Source organism: Poecilia reticulata, linkage group LG17 (genome assembly GCF_000633615.1).
Source record: "Poecilia reticulata strain Guanapo linkage group LG17, Guppy_female_1.0+MT, whole genome shotgun sequence".
In the NCBI taxonomy this organism is placed as follows: domain Eukaryota; kingdom Metazoa; phylum Chordata; class Actinopteri; order Cyprinodontiformes; family Poeciliidae; genus Poecilia; species Poecilia reticulata.
In genome coordinates, this window is record NC_024347.1 from 26,841,406 (window position 1) to 26,862,496 (window position 21,091).

At 37.8% G+C, this 21,091-nt stretch overlaps 1 protein-coding gene across 5 annotated transcripts in view; it reads right to left on the minus strand.

Annotated features, from left to right (window-relative positions):
- Positions 1-21,091, minus strand: part of piezo2b (piezo-type mechanosensitive ion channel component 2b) — a 124,023-nt gene that overhangs the window by 29,307 nt on the left and 73,625 nt on the right. For 4 of the 5 annotated variants that reach the window (XM_008434600.2, XM_008434602.2, XM_008434598.2 and 1 more), the window contains 15 exons: positions 20,496-20,669; positions 18,563-18,604; positions 17,025-17,057; positions 14,881-15,155; positions 12,325-12,485; positions 10,540-10,710; positions 9,664-9,789; positions 8,548-8,748; positions 8,272-8,476; positions 7,415-7,516; positions 5,524-5,689; positions 2,795-3,038; positions 2,576-2,699; positions 1,102-1,258; positions 386-475 (listed from right to left, as the gene is read on the minus strand). In XM_008434600.2, the coding sequence (XP_008432822.1) occupies positions 386-475; positions 1,102-1,258; positions 2,576-2,699; positions 2,795-3,038; positions 5,524-5,689; positions 7,415-7,516; positions 8,272-8,476; positions 8,548-8,748; positions 9,664-9,789; positions 10,540-10,710; positions 12,325-12,485; positions 14,881-15,155; positions 17,025-17,057; positions 18,563-18,604; positions 20,496-20,669 (2,271 nt within the window). The remainder of the gene's footprint in view (positions 1-385; positions 476-1,101; positions 1,259-2,575; positions 2,700-2,794; positions 3,039-5,523; positions 5,690-7,414; positions 7,517-8,271; positions 8,477-8,547; positions 8,749-9,663; positions 9,790-10,539; positions 10,711-12,324; positions 12,486-14,880; positions 15,156-17,024; positions 17,058-18,562; positions 18,605-20,495; positions 20,670-21,091) is intronic. The other variant, XM_008434601.2, reaches the window with a different exon arrangement.

Here is a 21,091-nt window from a genome sequence, read left to right on the forward strand (position 1 = left end):
GATGGATGGATGGATGGAACAACTGATGGATGGATGGATGATGGAACAACTGATGGATGGATGGATGGATGGAACAACTGATGGATGGATGGATGGATGGATGGATGGATGGATGGATGAACTCCTCCATATCTTTTGTTTTTCCATCAATAATCTTCTGATAATCAAATCTTTGATCTGATGAACAAAAATAATTTTCTGAGGATTCTTGACGCTCAGATCAATAAACTGCTGAAACAAAATAAAGAAAAAATAAAAGCACAGATTAATAATTTCAGGTTGGGAATGATTTCAAACTAAATCCATTTCAAAGCGTCGGTTCCCTCCTGGAGAACGGAGCGGCTGAGTAACATGAAGGTCAAAGGTCAAACACGGAGAGTCTCACTGTCTCTTCAGCTGCTCCACTGATTTGCTCTCCTCCTCCAGTCGAGCTTTAACCGCCTTCACTATGGTGGCCTGGAAAAGCTCCGCCCCTCTGAAACACAACAACAGGAAGAGGCACCGTGTGCAGTAATCTGGATTAAACCTGATGCTTTCAGATGTTTGGATTACATTTAATTAATTTACTGCACCATCATGTAGAACTGGAATCAACATAATTAATGTCTTTGTTCACAAAAAAAAAAAACACTCACATTTGAAATGTTTCATTTATCAGATTAAAAATAGACAACATGATCTATGGAAGAAGGTTAGGGGCAGTTTTTCCTCAGAATTTTGACTTTAATGTTTCTGACATAAATCTCAGAATTTTCACCTTTTTCTCAGAATTCAAACTTTAATCTCAGATTTTTTTTATTTTAAGAATTCTGACTTTAAACTCATAATTCTGACTTTAATCTAGGAATTCAGACTTTCTTCTTAGAATTTGGACTTTAATCTCTGACTTTTCTCAATATCAGAATTTTTTAGATTGTTTATGCACCATAAGACAAATCAAATCAATAAAATAAAGTCTGAATTATGGGGAAAAAATGTCAGAATTATAATTGTTTTGTCATTGGCCCTAATCCACTTCCAGAAAACGGTTGTCAGCCGTAAAAGCAAAGCACTTGAGGAGGCGCTGCTCGTCCCTCTCAGTGCAGCTGCTGTCTGCAGTACCTGCAGGCGAGGATCTGCGATGCTCTGATGTCCGCCACCACGTGCAGGAAGTAGTAGCTCATGAAGACTCGTCTCTGCAGCAGCAGGAAGGCGAAGCAGATGCTGTCCCAGATTATCCCAGCCTCGTCTTTGGGGAGCTCACAGAACTTTCCGTTGGCTGGAGTGTGAAATAAAATCTGATTTATTCGCAGAAACAAACAGTTTTCAGCTCTAATCTATAATTTACAAGATTTCAATGAGAAGATGAAAAAAATGGTCTAAAATACATAAATTCAAAACACTTTATAGGAAAACAATAATTAAAGGTGATCCATTAAGCTTTTCTTTCATTAAATGATTCCTAGATGCTCCTGTCACTTTAAATCCATATAATCTGCTGCTTTCAACACCCTCAAACTCAATGTTTACACTCGCACGTGAAAATGGCTACAAACAGATGTGCGATTTTACAACCGTACATCTTTGACAAGCAGAAGTAGAGCCTCCTGTACAACCAATAAGAATGCAGCAAGTGGTTTCTGGATGGTAAAGCAACAACGAAGCACTCAACTTTTTCAGGACCTGCTGTGTGAACCGAGCCCATTAATTCTTTATGGTCTGGAGTCCCACAGGGCCCCAGGCTGGGCCCAAGCCCATTAGGATGCTTAGAAATCATAAAAATTCTCTATTTTATCGATGTAATTTTTCATATGGGGATGCAAAACAGCACATTTGGTAGCACAGCTGCCTAGCAGCTACCAGGGTTTAGCGATGTAGTTTATGCTTTGAACCACATGAGTCTCGCTTACTTAATCATGAATGAGTTAAATGTCAATTAAAGAAAATGAAATGTAAACAAATCCCATGAAAAAAGCAAGAGTCAGGTTTCTCACATAATAATTATGTGAAAAAAATATGCTTTTCTAGACTCTAATTTACAAAGATGTAAACTTTTAAAGAATATTCACACTTCCATGTCATTTCCAAATAACCTAAAATTGAGCAGCTACATGTAGCTTCACAGTTTGGTGTCCCACAGGTCTCCATGCTGAGCCCCTTATTTTTAGCATGAATAAATCATATAGATTCCACTCATAAGCAGCGTAATTTTTAATATATGCAGATGATAAAGTTTTTTCCTCAGGGTAAAATTTCAGAAGAAGTTGAAAGCAAATGTTCAAATCCAGCAGTAAATTTGATGTGTTCTCTGTTTGTTTACAGTTTTCCACTAAAACTGAGATATTCATCTGCAGGGAATACAAGCCGTCTCAAATTATTGACTAGGCAAAGTGTTGATTTATATTTAGATTCTAATTTTAGGTTTAAAAGGTTTCATTGGATGAATTTCAGATTTATAAGCTGAAAACTCAGTAGGACAATGTTTATTATTACGATTAGCAGACTAAGGCAGCATGTGCTAAAATGCTAGCTGTGCTAATGTCTTACATTTTATGCAGGTAATATTTTCGGAGCATATTTAATGATGTTTACGCACCTTGAGTGGTGATAAGATTGGTTTCTACGTGGTAACCTTTGATGGTGCAGGCCAGACTGAACAACTGGATCAACCAGCACTGCTTGTTATCCACCAGAGTCTTGATGTAGCCACACGCCACGATCTACAACAAAACCTTCTTTATTCAACACAGAACTTTAGAAATGTCATGACCACTGGAAGCATCGTCTACGTGTGTCAGTTAGTAGGTCTACATACAGACAAAATGTTCTTCATTGTGATTACGAAGATGTTATAGGCAATCAGGAAGTCCCAGTAGTGGAGGATCTTCTTGATTGGTTTCAGCAGCAGGTCGCCGCCGAACAGCAGGAAGTAGAAGCAGGCCACCAGGTAACCCATGCAGAAGACGCTGATCCGGGTGGTGCCGGTGATGAAGATGATGGTGAGGACGAACCAGAAGAGGTAGCTGAACATGATGACCTTCAGCATGTCAAGGTACGACCTGGAGACGGAGAAAACAAAGACTACCTGTGAATCTGGCTGGTTCTCCTCTCGTTTTGAGTCTGTTGTGCTTCTGTGTTTGGCCTGAACAGGATGTTTTAGGGCCACCGAAGGTAAGAAATTATTTAAAAGCTGCTTCCAATAAGACGATTTTTTAAGCTGGTGTTGATTTAAACACATTCAGGTTTTCTGGAAGTTTTACAAAGTTATTTTCTAGACTTTGGTTGCTAATATAAAGTTAAGTGGAAATTTTGGTATTTTAAGAATGAAAATGGCAATAATTTACATAATTACCAACGAATAACAAAATCAGGCAAAAGAAAATTTTCTAAATCCATTTCTTTAAATAAAAAACTTATGAAACTTTAGCAAAAACTGCAGGTTTGTTTCTGAGTCTGGAGAATTTTTGATTAAAACATGTTTGTTTTCATTCAGTGGGTAGAAAATCCAGAATATTTTCAAAATACTTCAAAATAAAATTACTAAAGTAAAAGTAAATAGTAGCCGTACAAGAAATGACTCAAGTACCGAGAATCAAATGGTAACAAAATATAAATCTATGTGGAAATGTTGGTATTTTAAAGACCAAAATGAAAATAATTAATATAAATAAAATCAGGCCAAAGGAACGTTTTTCCAAATCCGTTTCTTTCAATAAAAAACTTAAACAAAAACTGCAGGTTTGTGTCAGAGTCTGGCGAATCTTTGGTTGAAACATGTTTGTTTTTCATTCAGTGGGAAGAAAATTCAGAATATTTTACTCAAGTAAGAGTAGAAATACTTCAAAACAAAATAAAGTAAAACATAATAAAATTACCCCTAAATGTAATTGAGTAAATGTAACTAGTTACCACCCTGCTCTGCCAACATTTCTGCCCGTCCTGTCGCTTTGTGCGGCTCATGAATCTCCTTCGTTTCGTGACGTCGGAGCGCCGGTAAGCGTCTGCTCGATGGATGGGAATCGGATCTGTAACCTGACGCTGTTGCTCAGCTCAGGTACGCTCCTCCATGTTTTCTCTCTCTGGTCTCATGTTAAATCCTGTGAAAGCATCCTTTCCCTGCCCGTCCATTAACGTGAAAACATAGGACGCGCCGCTCATTAACTCGACGCGAACGGGACCACAACAGCAGCAGCGCCGGCGCTGATGAAGTGGGTTTGGCTCGGACGCCGCGTTGATGGGCTGAGTGAGTGTCCTCCTTCATCAGAGGGAGAAAATACCTTTTCCATACTTAAAAGCTATTTATTGAGTTAGAGTACAGGGCGAAAGCGTCTGAGTCGCAGAGTGACGGACAGAGTGTTTTTGTGGAATATGGATTTCTCCGACCCGCGCCCTGTATCCGTAATTCGATCCTGAAGGGAAACGATGGAATAAGTGCAGAGCTGCTGCGGCATGGACAGACGGCTGTGCAGCTTTTCGTCTTTCTACAAGGGCTTGTTGATGGACACAGAGTGCGTTAATAAAACACTTGTCCACTTTGCGCATCAAAACAGTGGAATGTGAAGAACACATAATCAATGGCTGCTGACGGTCAGGATGCTATCGCTGCCGTTCCTTTAAAAACCCGCTGCTCACGTTTTACTGGACCTTGAAGTAGGAGAGAAAACATGTTTATGAATGAGAAGAAGAATCGCTTCAGTATTTTAGATTTAGAAACGATGGATGGATGGATGGATGGATGGATGGATGGATGGATGGATGGATGGATGGATGGATGGACCAACCAATGGATGGAAAGATGGATAATGGGACGCATGGATGGATGGATGGATGAACCAACCAATGGATGGATGGATGAACCAACTAATGGATGGAAAGATGGATGATGGACTCATGGATGGATGGATGGATGGATGGATGGATGGATGGATGGATGGATGGATGGATGGATGGATGGNATGGATGGATGGATGGATGGATGGATGGATGGATGGATGGATGGATGGATGGATGGATGGATGGATGGGTGGATTCCTTCCATGTTTCCTAGTACGACTCTTATTTTGAAATCCTCTACACCATCATCATCCTGGGAAAGCTGAATAAATCTTTCAGGCTCATAAATGCGCCGCATTTCCAGTTTTTAGTTGAATCTCTTTCTCAGTAAATCTGACCGTTTAGATAAAAAGTGTGATGTAACGAACGCTGAGACTCTCAAACTGAATCGTCTCCTGGAATCCGGTTTAACGTCTCAGACTGGAGCTGCTTTAATATCTGGCTAATAAAACTACTTCCTGCTGCTCTAAATAAACTCCGACACCACAAATCCTCTGCTGAATGCTTCTGATGAGCTTCACTTGCATTCAGCGCATTATGTTTGACTTTATTGTCGACATCTGATACTGTTATGCATCAATTACTCTGTCTGCTTCACTTCCTCTCCATTTCAGCTTCCCTCTGTGCTAATGACTGCCAAGCAATGGCACCAGAATAACTGCAGGACTTTTGGGTCGGCGTTTCTGTCCAAAGCCATCGTTCTGAAGGAACCTGCAGTGGATGAAGTCGGGGACGGGGTTGTGGACGCTGAAGGACGCGGCGTCCAGGTCTCTGCAGATCTCCACGTTGTCCCCGGCCATGATGCGCACCGCGGCCTTGTTTTCGTCCTCAAAGACCTGCCTCTGCAGGGAGGCGCACAGCAGCAGCATGAAGTCGTCTGCAGGGACAGCACAGGGAAAACATCTGAATAAACCCGTCTGGGTTTATTGCATTTCAACTCGTCTATTCCAGAGTTACAGTTTCTTCCCTTGGTATGTTTATATTTTCCTCTAAGCAGGCTGTTTTTAAGAAATCTTCTAAATAAATAGTTTTCTACTGTAGGTTTTCAAATCAGCCCAGTAAAAACATTTTGGCGGAAACATTCACACCACATAACTAGAACACAACAGCTCAATATATACAATCTGAAACTAAAGAATTAGTCTATCAACTCGTTATCTTTGTTCAGACGGTATTACTTTATGTGAAGGGATGTGCATAAACTTGACATAACATCTGTTATGAGCATGAAGGAGTCTTCATGAATGTTTAGTGCTGTTGTCATGAAGTGTCATTCAGTAAATAATGACACTTTTATTGAAAAGTTGCTTTAAAAGTCCATTAAAATTGCCAACTTTGAACTATCCAGCAGATAGACACTTTTAATGTAAAATTGTACCAAATCTTGCATTAAAAGTCCATCCAAAGTTTTAACTTTGCATTAAAAGTGTAATTATTTACTAAATGACATCCATGAAGACTCCTTCATGTTTATGACAGTCAGTCTTATGGACGCCCCTTCAAATAAAGTGTTACTGTTCCTCCTAATGTGAAGGTGGTGCTGTTTCGTAAATGTGACTGGCTACAATAAAACCACAAACAACTCAGGGCGTTTTGAGTTATTTACTTAAGTTTTACTGTAGTTTGGATTCTAAGCTTTCCAATCAAAAATGTTCTTCACTACAAGTGTTGTTTGCACTAACAAAGTTTTTGAAGCAAATAAAAGAAAATAGACTGAAGTTGCTTTGGCAAAAACAAACATTTTCTTTCAGCCAGTAGTTAGCACAATATAAGTGAATTTATTTTAGCTGTTAAGATGCAGTTAGTCAGCGTGGGGTGCAGTGCTGTGTATCATAATAATGTTCAAAAACAAATGTTCTGCCACTAAGCCTGAGAAACTGGTGTCTTCCACCGGTGTCTTCAGCTTTTCTTTTTAGTGACCCAGTGTTAAGCCAATTATCCTCTATTATTTTTAAACGCAGTCCTTTGGTAAGCTAGCTGTAGCGTCACACTTTGAGCTAACGTGACGACAAATAAACTGTTGTTTACATGCAGTACCTTGCTGACCACTAGGGGGCCACAGTTTGAGAAAGACTGTTGTGTTTACATGTTTAGGCTTCCATCCATCCATCCATCCATCCATCCATCCATCCATCCATCCATCCATCCATCCATCCATTTTCTTTACACCCTTGTCCCTTAATGGGGTCGGGAGGGTTGCTGGTGCTTATCTCCAGCTAACGTTCTGGGCGAGAGGCGGGGTCACCCTGGACAGGTCGCCAGTCTGTCACAGGTTTAGGCTTCTACTTTCTAATTTTTTTTATTGTTTTAATCAGAAAGCTTTTTATTGATATAATGTGTTAAAATGTTTTTATCTGAAAGCCTCAACCAACAGCTGATTCACCACAACATAGTCTGCCACAAACGCTAAAGCTAGTTAGCATAGCCACTGGTGATGATGGATAAACAGTATTCCTGTAATGGTAAGTTGTTTCTCTGCCATTACCACATTGAGCAGCGAGTACATGAGGATGATAAACAATTGCTTTCTTAGCCAATACAGCTACTCTCATTCTGAGGTTTCTAATTTTTACCCTATAAACTTATTTCTCACTTCACTTACAGACGAGGAAATATGGATTGGGCTTCATTTGGAAGTCTGGGACATAGAGCCACTTGATCACGTTGGAGCCGGTCGTAGAGTTTGGAAACCTCCAGGGATAATCTGGAAAGAGAAACGTCACCATGACATGGCCGTTTAAAAAGTGTGGAAACGAGGTTAGTTCTGTGAAGAACTTTTAAAATTAGGATGTAATATTATTATTATTATTATAATTTTTCTTTACATGTCTTCACACTGTTGTCCTATTGCCATCTGCAGAAATACACCGCTCCCAGTCAGAAACAACCAATCAGAATCAGGAGGAGTGTCTTGACGTTGTCAATCAGGCTTGTGTACTCACTGCTCACACTCTCCCTCTTTTTTTCTAATATGCTACAGCTGGTTCACCACAGTGCACCCTGTCAGTTTCCTGGAACGCTAAGTTGTTTTTCCACTATTAGCACATTCAGCAGCGAGTACATGAGGTTGATTGACAGTACTAAAACCCGCCTCCTTGCTCTGATTGGTTGTTTTTGGTTGGGAGTGGTACATTTCTTCAGATGACAGTAGAAGCTCATGGAGAAGGCAGAGGAAGTGTATCTTTTCACAGATTATTTGTCTCATATTACGGTCATAATTTTAATATGTAAAAAAAAAAAACACTTTTTAAAATAAAAATTACATACTGCAGCTTTAAATACACTGTCTTCATTAGGATAAGATTAAAAAACACAAAACGCTCAGTCAAGTTTTGGAAACTTATGGCAACAGGAAGAAAACTAGTTCTCCGTCTAGTCTGGACATAATTCAAGGCAACATTTTAGATAAAAACCAGGCAGAATTTTCACTCTTACTGTGATTTATCCAAGCGCACAAACCTTTACAGGCAGCCGGTGGGATCCCGATGCACACAAAGTACTGGACTGTGAGCATGCTTGCCAGGAAGAAGCAGTACTTTGACCAGATCTCAGCGATGGCCTTTCTTCTGCGTCGGTGCATGACCGCGATGAGGGCGAAGGCGTGGAGCATGGCGTAGAAATCCATTCGCTGACCAATCACGTTCACCACCAGCAGCAGGCACGTCTGAGACACCAGCGGAGGCGTCAAGCACCTCTCCATGAAACACACATTCACTACGTCACTGAATTTTCTACCTCAAGTCCAAACTTGTAGAAGAAGTAGTTGACGAAGTATTTAACGAAGCTGACGATGCCGATGTCGAGGTGCTGGCGAGTGACGTCATGGAAGATGATTCTGGCTGCGGGAGGCGACAGCTTGTTCCGCAGCCTGAAGTACAGCTGGTGGCGATAGATGGTCACCTCAAAGGCCAGCAGCGCCAACATCAACAGGTTGTTCTGCAGCAATAACATCATCTTACTCTGGTTAAAGCTTTTAGTGAAAAAAAATCATATAGTAATTCAATATTTACAGGGTTGTATATTTTCAGGCACAGATGTTTTCAGAAACATGTTGTCAGTAGTTCATAGAATAAAAGAAAAATGTTCATTTTACTCAAACATACGTATGAAGAGTAAAACCAGAGAAACTGGTAGTTTTAAGTGGTTTCTTAATTTTTTTCCAGAGCTGTAGGACATAAAAGAAATTTTGTTTCCTGATTGAACTCCTTGAAATTGGGGCTCTGTCTCTTTAAGAAGCCTTCAGGAAGTCATCACAACATATCTCCTCTATTAACCCTTTAACAATGTTTTTACCAGCATCACTCCGAGCATTACTGTAATGAGTTTAGCAGATGTGCAGTTTCACCAGGAGTTTGCTGATTGCAGCCGACTAGTCTGAAGGTGCTGAGTGGGGGAGGAGCTACGTCTCGGAGGCGGAGCTAGATCCAGCCAGGCGTTTTGCACAGCTGGATTTCTCAAACATGCATGGAAGAATCATAGCAACACTCAGGTATGTTTTTGATGAGGGAATAACTTTATATTAGAAAATAAGTAAATTTTACATAAAACTGCCCCTTTAAATGTTAGAAATCAGAAGGATAAAGATGATCTGTTTGCAGTGAAGTACTTCAGTACATTTTTCATGTATCAAAAGATACCTTCAGGTTTTACACCACTATATTTTACATTCAGTATCTGTACTTTCACTATATTGCTATATAGTATATAACGTGTTGTGTGATGTGAAGACAAAAAAAGTAAACAATCTTCAACCTAAACGTACATTTGTTGGTTTTTGATGACGGTATATTTGATCCTTCAGATCCTCTATATAAACGTGTTTTTACGTATTTCAGAGGACTTCCTGCTCACCCTGAGGTATCTGAGCAGGTCTTCGTTATCCTTCCTCAGGCCGACCCAGTTACCGAGGTCAGATGTGTTGCTATACAGCGGCGTTTTCTCAAGCGTCTTCTTAACGTCTTCTGAGTAGAAATCTGGCTGTGCACCCAAGGAGAAACTGTTTTTAATGTTTTTAATTAAACTAAAGTAAATATGATCCCCAACATGGAAAAAAGCATGAAGTATTTACAGCTGAAATTTGCGGTTCACATTATTGTGGTATTTAGCAAATATATATCATTTTGGTAATGCTTGCTGGCCTGATTTAACTTCACATACAATGAAAAACACAAAATGTCTCCAAGTATTTTTGTCTGGTTTCAAGTGCAAAAATGTTAGTGCACAAGAAATAAAGACTAAAATAAATTACATGTAACTTCTCAGCCAGAAAGAGGAGCTAGTTTTAAGTCAATCATATTGATTTTAAAAAGTACTACTTCCATTGGCAGATTACTTAACTTATAACAAGACATTTTATACATATAAAATACAATTTTTACATGATGTAAGTGAAATAATCTGCCAGGGGAACTAGTATAGTTTCAATTAATATTAAGGAATTGTAGACTTAGCTTCTGTATCTTGATGAAAAGTTACTTGAAATAAGACAAAACTAACATGAAACTCTACCAAGATATTTCCACCAGACAGTMAATCAGAAATACTTGATTTAGATTGTGTGTTTTTGCAGCAGTGTATGTAAACTTCTGGCTCTTACAGTTTGTTCAATGCAATAAAAATTTAATGTTTACAGTAGTGAAGCTTTCAGAGCAAATAAACAGTTTAGTGACACAAACTGACCCATGCAGTGACAATAAAACAGGTAAAACAGGTGAAGGTGATATTTACTACGGTGCATTTGTATTCTGGGGGCTCGATAGTCTTTAGCTGGTACAACATTTTGCACACGATGATGACACACGTCCAGACAGTGCAAACACTGGAGGCAAGGGGTCGGTACTGGCTGTAGGGCAGCGCGAAGGCCCACGACGCCAGGAACACATAGTTGAGCAAAGACACCTGCACAGGAGACAATGCAGGCGATGAGGACATGAAAATGGTCATTACGTCTTTTTCCACTCAGAACGACACGGAAATGCTTCTTTATTTATGTTTTTTTTTCACAGAATGTTAAGGACAACAAATCTAAGAAGTAAAAAAAAGATTTTCAAATTAATTTCATATTATTGATATTATCTCTATGTGTAATTTAAAGCATGATGACAAGAAAAAACAGGTCTAAAAATGTATTACTGTTCCTTTTAGTGTCATTCTGCTCAACACATTTAGGACTTTTATACATATTTAAAAGGTTCTAGCAGAACTATATGGCAGATCTCTTTGAGATGTTTGCATGTTGTTTTATAATCTAACTCTGCTTAGAATGTTTTTACACCTGAAAAATTGCCAAGACTTGGTTCAATGGGAGACTAAAGTTGCAACATTTGTTAGATTTTCAGCTGGTTTGGTTCACTTTCACACTTCTCACAATAATTGAAAAACCTGTTCCCCTTCTCGCCTCTGGGGGCGGAGCACCAAGAACCACTGAAGGAAACAACACAGAAACCTCAGAAGAAGACATGAGCGCAACTTCCTTCCTCATGAAATGGAAACAAAAATGAATTAACATCAGATTTTAACGTTTGTAGGAGTTCTCTTTTGTCCTTCATAAAAAAGCATTTCTTCTGCTCAAGCTAGACTCTCACTTTAGTTTTGGTTGTATTTACCCAGAATGCCCTTCTCTATAGTCCACTTCCTGCTTTTGGAGCAGTTTCCGGTCCACTTGGCGTTCACATATGCATTCAAATTGCACCAGAATTCACTTCAACCGGACCGAGACATAGATTTTTAGGCAGAGCAGAGTTCACCATTTGGTCCTTTTTAGAGTTTGATTGCACATCGCACCTCCGCCAAATGAAACAAACTTTCAAATTAGAGTTGGACTAAAGCGAACTAAACATGGCTGGTGTGAATGAACCAGTAGAGTTAATGGGACTCAAGTCCACTGTTTTCAATCACATTAAATGCCGACAGAAACTCATTAAAGTTTGTTGTTTTATCATAAAGTAAAAAAGTTTAAGGAGCATGAATGTTTCTGTAAGGCACTGAAAAAGCAGGACGACGGAGTATAAGAAAAAAACATGGAGTTATAAAAGTTTCTCCAAATTTTCTACATTTTTTAGTCAAACTGCACTAAAATGTAGAGTTTCATTTTACATGTTTACAAGAAAATGCTTAATTTGTGAGAGAAAATATCAAATATTCAAGACTGGAAGCATAAACCTACAGTATTAAACTAAATTATTCTCTGACAAGTCAGAAATTTGGAAGAAAGAAAACTCTGAAATTTTCAGGGATTATTAAGTCAGCTGAGACACAAAAAGCCAAAACTTCTGTGTTTGTTTTAATCATACACTTATGCCTTTAGTCAGGGAAAGTTTCTTATCCTCATCTTTTAGAAAAATATGTTGTTTTTTGACAGAAATATAATCTACAGTGGGCCCAATACTGTGCCATACTCAAGCATTAAGTTTTAGATTAATCTGAATAAATGTTTTCTGAAATCTAACAGGTATTTCTTATTATTTTCAGATAGATAACCAATAAACGATGCATCGGCTGAAGCTTCCTTACCTCCCAGATGCAGATGACAACAATGTAGCACGATACAATCTTGATGATGTGGATTTCCAGCAGCCACCAAATGAACAGCTGCAGTTTGTGGAAATACTCCAGGAATTTGAGGAAGAGTACAGAGAGCCGGTCCACCACCAGGTGCCACTTATTCTTCAGATCTGAAGAAATAAAAAAACTCCGTAAATGATTCAACTATCCCACACTTTTTCCTTCACTTTCAAACAGACAGAGCTAAATTTTAAAGAGGTGTTAAAAATAGTTTATGTAGATCTTTTAAAAGATTTCTAGGAATTTTCATTTTTCATAGAAGTGGAAAACAATCTATTTAGGGCAAAGTGAGAACGGAGCATAAAATCTTCTTACAATAGAAAATATTTGTCTTTAAATAACCAAGTATTTCTGATTCTCTTGACCACATCTACCCAGCACTGCAAAAGCAAAATCGTAATCTAGCTCCACTGGTAGAAAACAGAAAAGTACTCTAAATTTTAAATTTAAGTTGTTTGCTCTTCTATAGCTCTTGTTCTCTTAGCTCTACAGTTTCCTTATCAATGTTTACCATCAAGTTGGGTTGGATACATAAATAATTACAGCAGCAAGCTGGTCAAATAATGGGATTTTATTTGTTTTTTAAGTTTAAGCTTTAAGTAATATTCTCCAAGTGTATTCAGTGACTTAAACATGCTCAAAAATGGGTTCAGATTCCAAACTTTACGTTTAACGACCTGAGAAATAGGAGGTACTGTAATACCCAGTTTTATATTCTCATAAAGGATATAAAATGTCCAACTCAGAGCGTTTTTAACAGAGGCCTTGTTGTTTGGATAAGAACGGATATAGCAGCGACAGCTCATTATAAACCCAGAGGTCCCGCGGAGCGTTGTTTTATTACCTATTTTATTTTCTGTGTGCATAAACTGCATTTTAATTTAAAACCAGCTTGACTTACTGAAGCCGAAGTAGATGAGAAAGTGAGCTACGCGCCGCACCAGAAAATAAAACGAGAAATAAATCCACCGAATGCAAAAAATCTGTAAGGCAACCCGATTTTTACCACTTGGGCTGCGTTGATTAACGACCAGCTGGTGAAGCTGAGCTTTAACAAACTGTATGTACGCCACAGGCTAAATACTCACAGGAACGGGTCTGCACACATAAAGCTGAATGAAACTGCTACCAAATAAAAAACACATGTAAACACTGGATTCTACATGATGCACAGCGCAAACAAAGTAAAGCCTCTAGTGGGCGAACAGATGTTGTTTTCATCAATCCATACGACTTTAAGATATTTTGTTGGTAAAATTGGATTGTTTTAGGGATGGGCAGAGAACCCACAGGTTATAATCAAGTAAGAGTAACACTACTTCAACATATTTTTACTCTAATTAAAGTAAAAAGCAGCTGTCCAGGAAATTACTCAAGAGTAAAAAAATATTTGGTAAAAAGTTTACTCAAGTACTGAGTAACTGATCAAATTATCAATAATTTAATATTTAAAAAATTACATAATCAGATGGACCAAAATATAACATTAAGTGGAAATGTTTGTGTTTTAAAGACCAAAATGAGGATAAGTCTTATAAGAAACAAAATTAACAAAATCAGGGAAAACATTTTCTCCAAATCAGTTTCTTTCAATAAAAAACTGGTGAAACAAAAACTGCAAGTAAATTTACTCAAGTAAATGTAACAAGTTACTTCACAGCTCTAGACTCCTTTAGGCAAATTTTGTTTTAATTAAAGCCTCATTCAAGGGTTTAATTAAAGCCTTGAATGAGGCTTTAATTAAACCCTTTAGAGGCTTTAATTAAACCTCTAAAGGGTTTAATTAAAACCCTTTAGAGGTTTTAGAGAATGAAGAGCTTGTTCAAGGTCAAGCCACAGCATCTGAATCCCATTTCGGTCTGACTTTGACTAGGCCACTATAAAACATTCATAAAGGGTTCATTTCATTTTGTTTAATTTTTAGAACATTCATAAGTTGAAATGTTGGTCCTGCAGCGTAACAGGGTGTAATTAAGGGACCGATTATGCAAAAGTCTCATTTTGAACGTTTTTATTCTTCTATTTGGGTTTCAACTGCTACTAAAAGAGGCATTTGGTGGTGTGAAAATGAGCCGTTTAAAAATGTTCCCGATTGTTGAGTTTCTGTGCCATTACCTAGCAACAAAAGCTGACCTCCAGCACATTTGGTCAGCTGGTTTTATAGCTGCACGATGGCTGCTGAAAAGTGTTCTTTTGTTGACTTACCATTCAGAAACTAAAACAGCTCTAATTAGGCAGAACTGTACAACGAAAATCTCATTATCTAAGAACGATTTTGTGCAGAAAATGTAACGAACATGTTTTGAATAGACCACAGACGCTTCTTTGAAGCAACCTGCTCAAAGAAGCGGAGCAGGTCACCTATAAGGTCAAAGTCTCAAGCTTTTCTTTAATTAGTTATTTAGTTTAAATTCTGAACTTCTCCGTTTTGTTTTGTTTGGTGAACTAATAAATACAAACATAATGTTTCTTTTGTTCGGAGAGCGCCGCCTTGGCGCTGCGTACCTGAGCTCTGCTCCGTGCTCGGCTCCGGCTCCGTGGCGGCGCTGCAGCGCTGGCTCTCCTCTGTGCTGGACTGGCGCTGGTCGGAGAAGCTCTTGGGTTTCTCGTCGGTCACGTTGGYGTCGGTGTCGGCCACCAGAACGAGCGCCTGCTCCCCGTCGTTTCCCGAGCCCCAGCTCCGCTCCTCCGCCTCCAGCTCCTCCCTGGGCAGCGCCGCCTCCACCGAGCTGGCGCTGAGCATGGTGAGGTCCTCCAGGCTCGCCGCGGGCTCCGCCAGTCTGAAGGCACAAAAACAACATTTAGTCACCTGAACATATGTGCAAATATCAGTCTGCACATGTCCGCTTTAACACACTTATGAGGACCTCTGGGAATCTCTGCTTTCAGCCCTCAGACTTGTCGTTTGTTAATTTAATCACCAATTAATAGTCACAAAAAGTAGTTAGTAATCAGCTGGATTTATTCAGTAAAGGGAATATTATGACACCAGCAGAGTTGAGTAGTAACTAGTTACATTTCATCAGTTATATTTATTGGTGTAACTTCTTCTTACTACTCTGTACATTTTACTTTTACTTGAGTAACGTTATAATGAAGTATCACTGCATAAATGAGTAAAATTTCTGGATTCTCTACCCACTGTGAGTAAATGAAGAACTAACTTGTTTTAACCAAACAACAGAACCAGTGACCATCATGCAGTTCATACCCTGCTAATCATTCTCATTAGCTGATGAATTTTGGTTACTGTTCTTATCTAAAAAGTTATATTTAGATAAGAAAAAGTGATAAGAAACCTCTTGAATGAACTATAAAGTCACTTTTTTTCTGTTCTCTGAATTACTTTTCACAAACTTGTGCGTTTCCGTCCATTCTGAGTCTCAGCTGGACCTAAAGAAACATCTGCAGCTTTATTTTATGACATAAATGTCTTGTAGAAGAAAAAGAAGCAGTGATTGTAAATGGGCACAATTATTTAAATTACACATCTGCTTTGTAACGATTAATTGCGATTAATCCATTCTTTAAATAATTGTCAACTAATTAAGTAATCGATTAATAATTAGCTGGAGAACACGTAGTCAAAAAAAGCAATAAATTTAACATTCCAGATCTTAAAAAATGCCACTGTCTGTAAATATGTTTAATTGAAAACTTGACGCTTTGCAGTTTTAGCTTCACCTGCTTCAAATTCTGTACAGCAAGTCTCCAATTAAGCACCTTTTGTTATCCATTTATTAATCAGTTAATCCTAAAACTAATCATCAGATCAATACTCTGGATGGATGTCAAGTCAAGCAAAAACAGCTGAACTTTTCACAATATTGAAAGTATTTTTCTGAGCTACAGCTGGATCCTAGTGTTCACTAAAAATGCCATTTTAGGCAATAAAAATGTTCCTGAATTATTTGTTTATTTGCTTATTTCAATGAATTTCTAATATTGTATAAAAAGGCTTACACAAAAAAATCAGATTTAAAAAAGAAAATCAATCAATTAATCGTAAGAGTAATCGATTAATCGTCAAAAACAGCTAATTGCAGGGCTGCCGAACTGCCGAACTTTGCCTTTAAGCATTTCACACTAGAAAGAAAAAGCTGAGATACTTGTTTTTGGGACAAATCCTATTAACTTTTTTTTGGGGGGGAAAAGTTTATCATGCATCAACAACTCGTTAGGAGTTTACTTTTATTGTCAGTAAAAAGAAGCTGCAGCTCTAAAGCTGTGGAGGTGGGAAACGCAGCAGGCATGTAGAAGTAAATTCCATGAATCAAACTCTGTAAAGTCGTTTTCTGACGAGCTAATTTAAAGAAACAAAGTCCTCATACGTATATTAAAACGACACCAACTCATTCACATTGATGCAGAAGTTAAATCGGGATTCCTCAGCCTCAGACTGCTGCCTGCGCAGTGTTTCATCAGGCATTGTTATCATAAAGCAGTGCACATTCCCTCTGCATTCTTTGCAACAATCGATGGTATTCCATCACGCTCTTCTTGCAGCAGTTAAATAGCAGCTGAAGGAAGGCAGGAGCGCCGTTCAAAGTCTCCTCAGGCAATGGAGCGCTGTCAACGTTCGGGTTTGGCTTTCATGAACCGGCCGCATATCAAGGCAAGCATTCTGCCATCCAGCAGTCAACACTTACTTGCTCTGTTGAGAAGGAATTTTTTCTTTGATGCTGCTCAGGACAATAAAGTTACACAGATGTGAATATTAACGACGAGTCGGARGTCAGACCTGAAAATCACTCAGAGACCCACACAGATTTTAAAAAGCAGGAAAACTGGCAGGTYGGGAGGACAGAAGGGTGGTGGATTGTTGGGAAGGTGCTGAGGAGAAAGACGACGTTCTCACAGATCCAAACATGCTGAAAAAAATACTTCTGTTAAATCATGTGTCAAACTCGAGGCCCGGGGGCCAAATCTGGCCCGCCGGACTCCTTATGAAGCCCAAAAGAGTCGCATAAATAATAAATACGACCTTCAACAGTTCAGTGGTTAAATATCGTTTTATGAAAACTCTTTTTATCTGCATGCTGCCTAATTACATRAATCAGTCCCTCCAGATTTTTRAGATTTCAAAATGGCAAAAATCAACAAAACCCCAAACTTTTTAATGCTAATCCATAAATATGAGTTTATTGGAAAGTTTTGGTAAAGATGRTCAAAAACATTGAATTTAAGTGATACCAACTCCACCCTGCAGGTGGAAATAACAGTATTTCTTACATCTACTACTCTGCTGCCTCAGACTTACACACCATCAAGTTACACACTGCAAAAACACACAACTTTACCAAGTTAGTCTAGTTTCTAGTGCAAATATCTTAGTTTGCASTAGAAATTAGATGAAACAAACTTACAAGCAACTTTTCAGCAAGAAATATGAGGTTTTTAAGTCAACAATTCCTTAATATTGATTTAAAAAATGTCCTACGGGCAAATTATTTCAGTTTTAACATGAGAGAAATGTCTTATTATGATTTAAATAATCTGCCAGTGGATTATTTTTTATTAATATCAAGGAATTATTTACTTAAAAAAGCTGATMTATTATGCTGAAAAGTTACTTGTGTCTAATTTCACGTGTACTAAAGACACTAAAGACAAGGCAAAAAATACTTGGTAGGATTTTGTATTTTTGCAGTGTAGTCCATGATTGATGTGGCAAGTAACAATAAAAAAACACATTTACATAAACTCAAATGTTGCAAAAATGTTTTGGAAATATTTCTAAATCACTGATTTAAAATTCCCAAAACAATCATAAAATCCTGGAGTGACTGATAAGTGTGAAGAGACTGATTAAATAATATTGAATGATTATTTAATCTCAAGTAATAATTGAATGCAGATGCGGTTATTCATTAATACTTCAACAGTTTATGGTTTTATCAAAACATTCTGGCACAACAGACTCATGAAATGAGTTTGACACCCCTGAGTTGGAGGAATTTATGTCTTAACTATGTCTTAAGGGCTGCAAGCAAAAGGCAAAAATTAAAAAACACCTGAAAAGGAAAACCAGTCGTGTGACATGAAACATCTCAAATCCAGGGAAGTGATTACTGTGCAGCAACGGTAGAGTCCAAAAATAAGGAAAGAGGAAAGGTTTGGGGAAGGGAAGGACACATCCGGAGACGCTGGGAGCTGAAGACGGGAGAGGAAGCGAGCAGATACCCACCTATTTATGATCAAATCGACACGTTCCCTGACTTTAATGTGGCTGTGAGAGAAGGGCGGCAGAGAAAGCATGGCAGCGGGTCACAGGCCAGGAGCGGCGAAACAAGAAGGAAACCCACAAGAAACAAACCAAACGCTCAAACTGGTGGKYTTACTGGAGAMGATCTGAAGAAAAGTGGCTTCAACACTGGTTTCATCCGTATGTCTAACTGTTATTATACTTATTATAAAACCAGGAAGTAGCAGTGAATTATTAGTCAGCATTTTTGGCCCCAGCATCAAGATTTTAAAGTTATTCAGAGAAYGACCAAATAGGGAAAATATATATAAATACAGTATTTAATTTTAGTTGGTTTTCAAATATTTAAAAATAACCAGCGGTATTTTTTCCTAAAATATAATTTTGTACGTGAGCTCAGTGTTGATGCATCTTAGGATCATTTCATCTTTGAATAAATAAATAAAACTGACACAAATCAAGCAAAGTTTGTCTTCTTGGGCATTTATCTCCWRAYTWKYMMARAKYMWYRAWKAKCMAWKWWTMKSAMAWWWKSMSWYRMWKSSCCTKGWKSYMMYKRRWGMYATTTTGGTTATTAATTWTCTGTGAGGTAAATATAAACAAATGAGTTGTTTTAACAACCAATAGCCAAAAAGATGTTTTGGCTGTTCCACATTTYCCACARAAAATTGTGGAAAATTGTTGTTTTCCATTTACTTTACTTCTAAAGTTAMCTATTCTTTTTAATYATGTCCCAGTTAYRAGTGGGAACACCAATGGGATTTGCTAACTTTATGCTATCTACTATTAGCACTGCAAGCTAACTTTTAATTTAACTACATCCTTCATYCAAACWGCCCCTGCTGCTGCAGTCGGCCGCTCATTCTGAACCGTTTCCTGCTGGATGTTTCTTCTTGCTAAACGGATGTTGTTCCTTTCCACTGTCACCATAAACTTGCTCAGGATGAGAGATCAGCTGGGYTTCCTACGACTGATTTGTCAATTGGCATCATTGGATGTTTGATCAAAAACAAGATATTTAGACAGAGACAAAGGGATTTGTGATACAAATATTGTTCATTTTCTCAATCCRGACCTGGAAAATGTTTAAATTAACTTGGAGCTGAAACKATTAATCAAATYAATTGTGATTAATTGATTATTAAAATAATCATCAACTAATATAATAATCGATTAATCATTGACTGGAGTAATACAGACTCAAAAAAGGCCATTTACTGAAAGAACATCACAATCAGAGCAGCAATTAAGACAAAGCTGTACAAAAACAGTAAAATGTTGCATTTAAAACAAAAAGAAAACTTCTTTTTCTGTAAATATGTTCTACCCAGAACTCTGCTTGTGGCATTTTTAGCTTCGCCTGGTTCAAATTCTGTAAAAAAAATAAATTAAATAAATTGCTATCAATGGATTAATCCAAACAATGATAAACCAATTAGCAGACACTACTTTCTTAGCTGCAGATGCATCCTTATTGCATTTTATGTAATAAAATTTTTATTTTTATTTAAAAAAGGAATTGAATTATTTGATTTTTTAGATCTTTTAATGTATTTCTAATTCTGTATTAAACATGAGTAAGTCGAAAATTGAAAAATTAGCTGAATGTGGAATTTTTTTTCCCCGTTCAATCATCAGAATAATACACAAAAACAATAAATTAAATGATTACGTTTACAATGTAAAAATGATTACATTGGAAGCTTTTTTGTAAATTAGAGCTTCAAAATCTTAAAAAGATTTATACATTTTCGCTAACAATGGCATAGCATTGACAGTTCATCTCTAGGTCTATGTGAAAGTCACCACARAATCTCCCAGGACTTTATAACTTTATAAGCAATCCCTGTGAAATTTTACAAAATAAATTAAAAATTACGCTGTTCYTTAAAAATAAATGTGAATCTAGCCTCACCTGTAGATGGTGCTTTCTTCTTTGGCTATCACGGCCTGCAGGTCGGTGAGCTGCAGGAAGGGTTCGTGGAAATAGTGCAGGTGGAGGATACACACCAACAGGAAGGAAGTGGGAATAAAGATCCGAGTGAACAGCATGGAAACTGAAAACCGCTCCAGACCCAAGTCCTTCAACCTGCAACAGATTTAAAATAACAAAACAAAAAGAGGAGACCTGGAGTTACACATGACGTAAAACTGTTTTTATTTTCTCATCGCTTAAATGCAAGGAGATATGAAATTATGGTACCAAACTACAACAGATCAAACATTTTAGAATTAAACAAAAACAAAAACATTGGAAAAACACAAATCCMAAAATTTTTGAAGTTAAAGGAATGTTTCCAAATGTTTTCCCATGTGTTTCACACGTTGCTATTAAATTATATAAATGTGAACACTGAGACAGTGACAATCCTATGTGCAGAAACTACTCTATAAAATTTCAACATGTTTTCACATGTTGAAATGCATTTTCCACATGTTTTCCTTTCTATGCTTTACATGTCACATTACTTTTACATGTGAAACATGAGGAAAAACCGCTCCATACGTCAA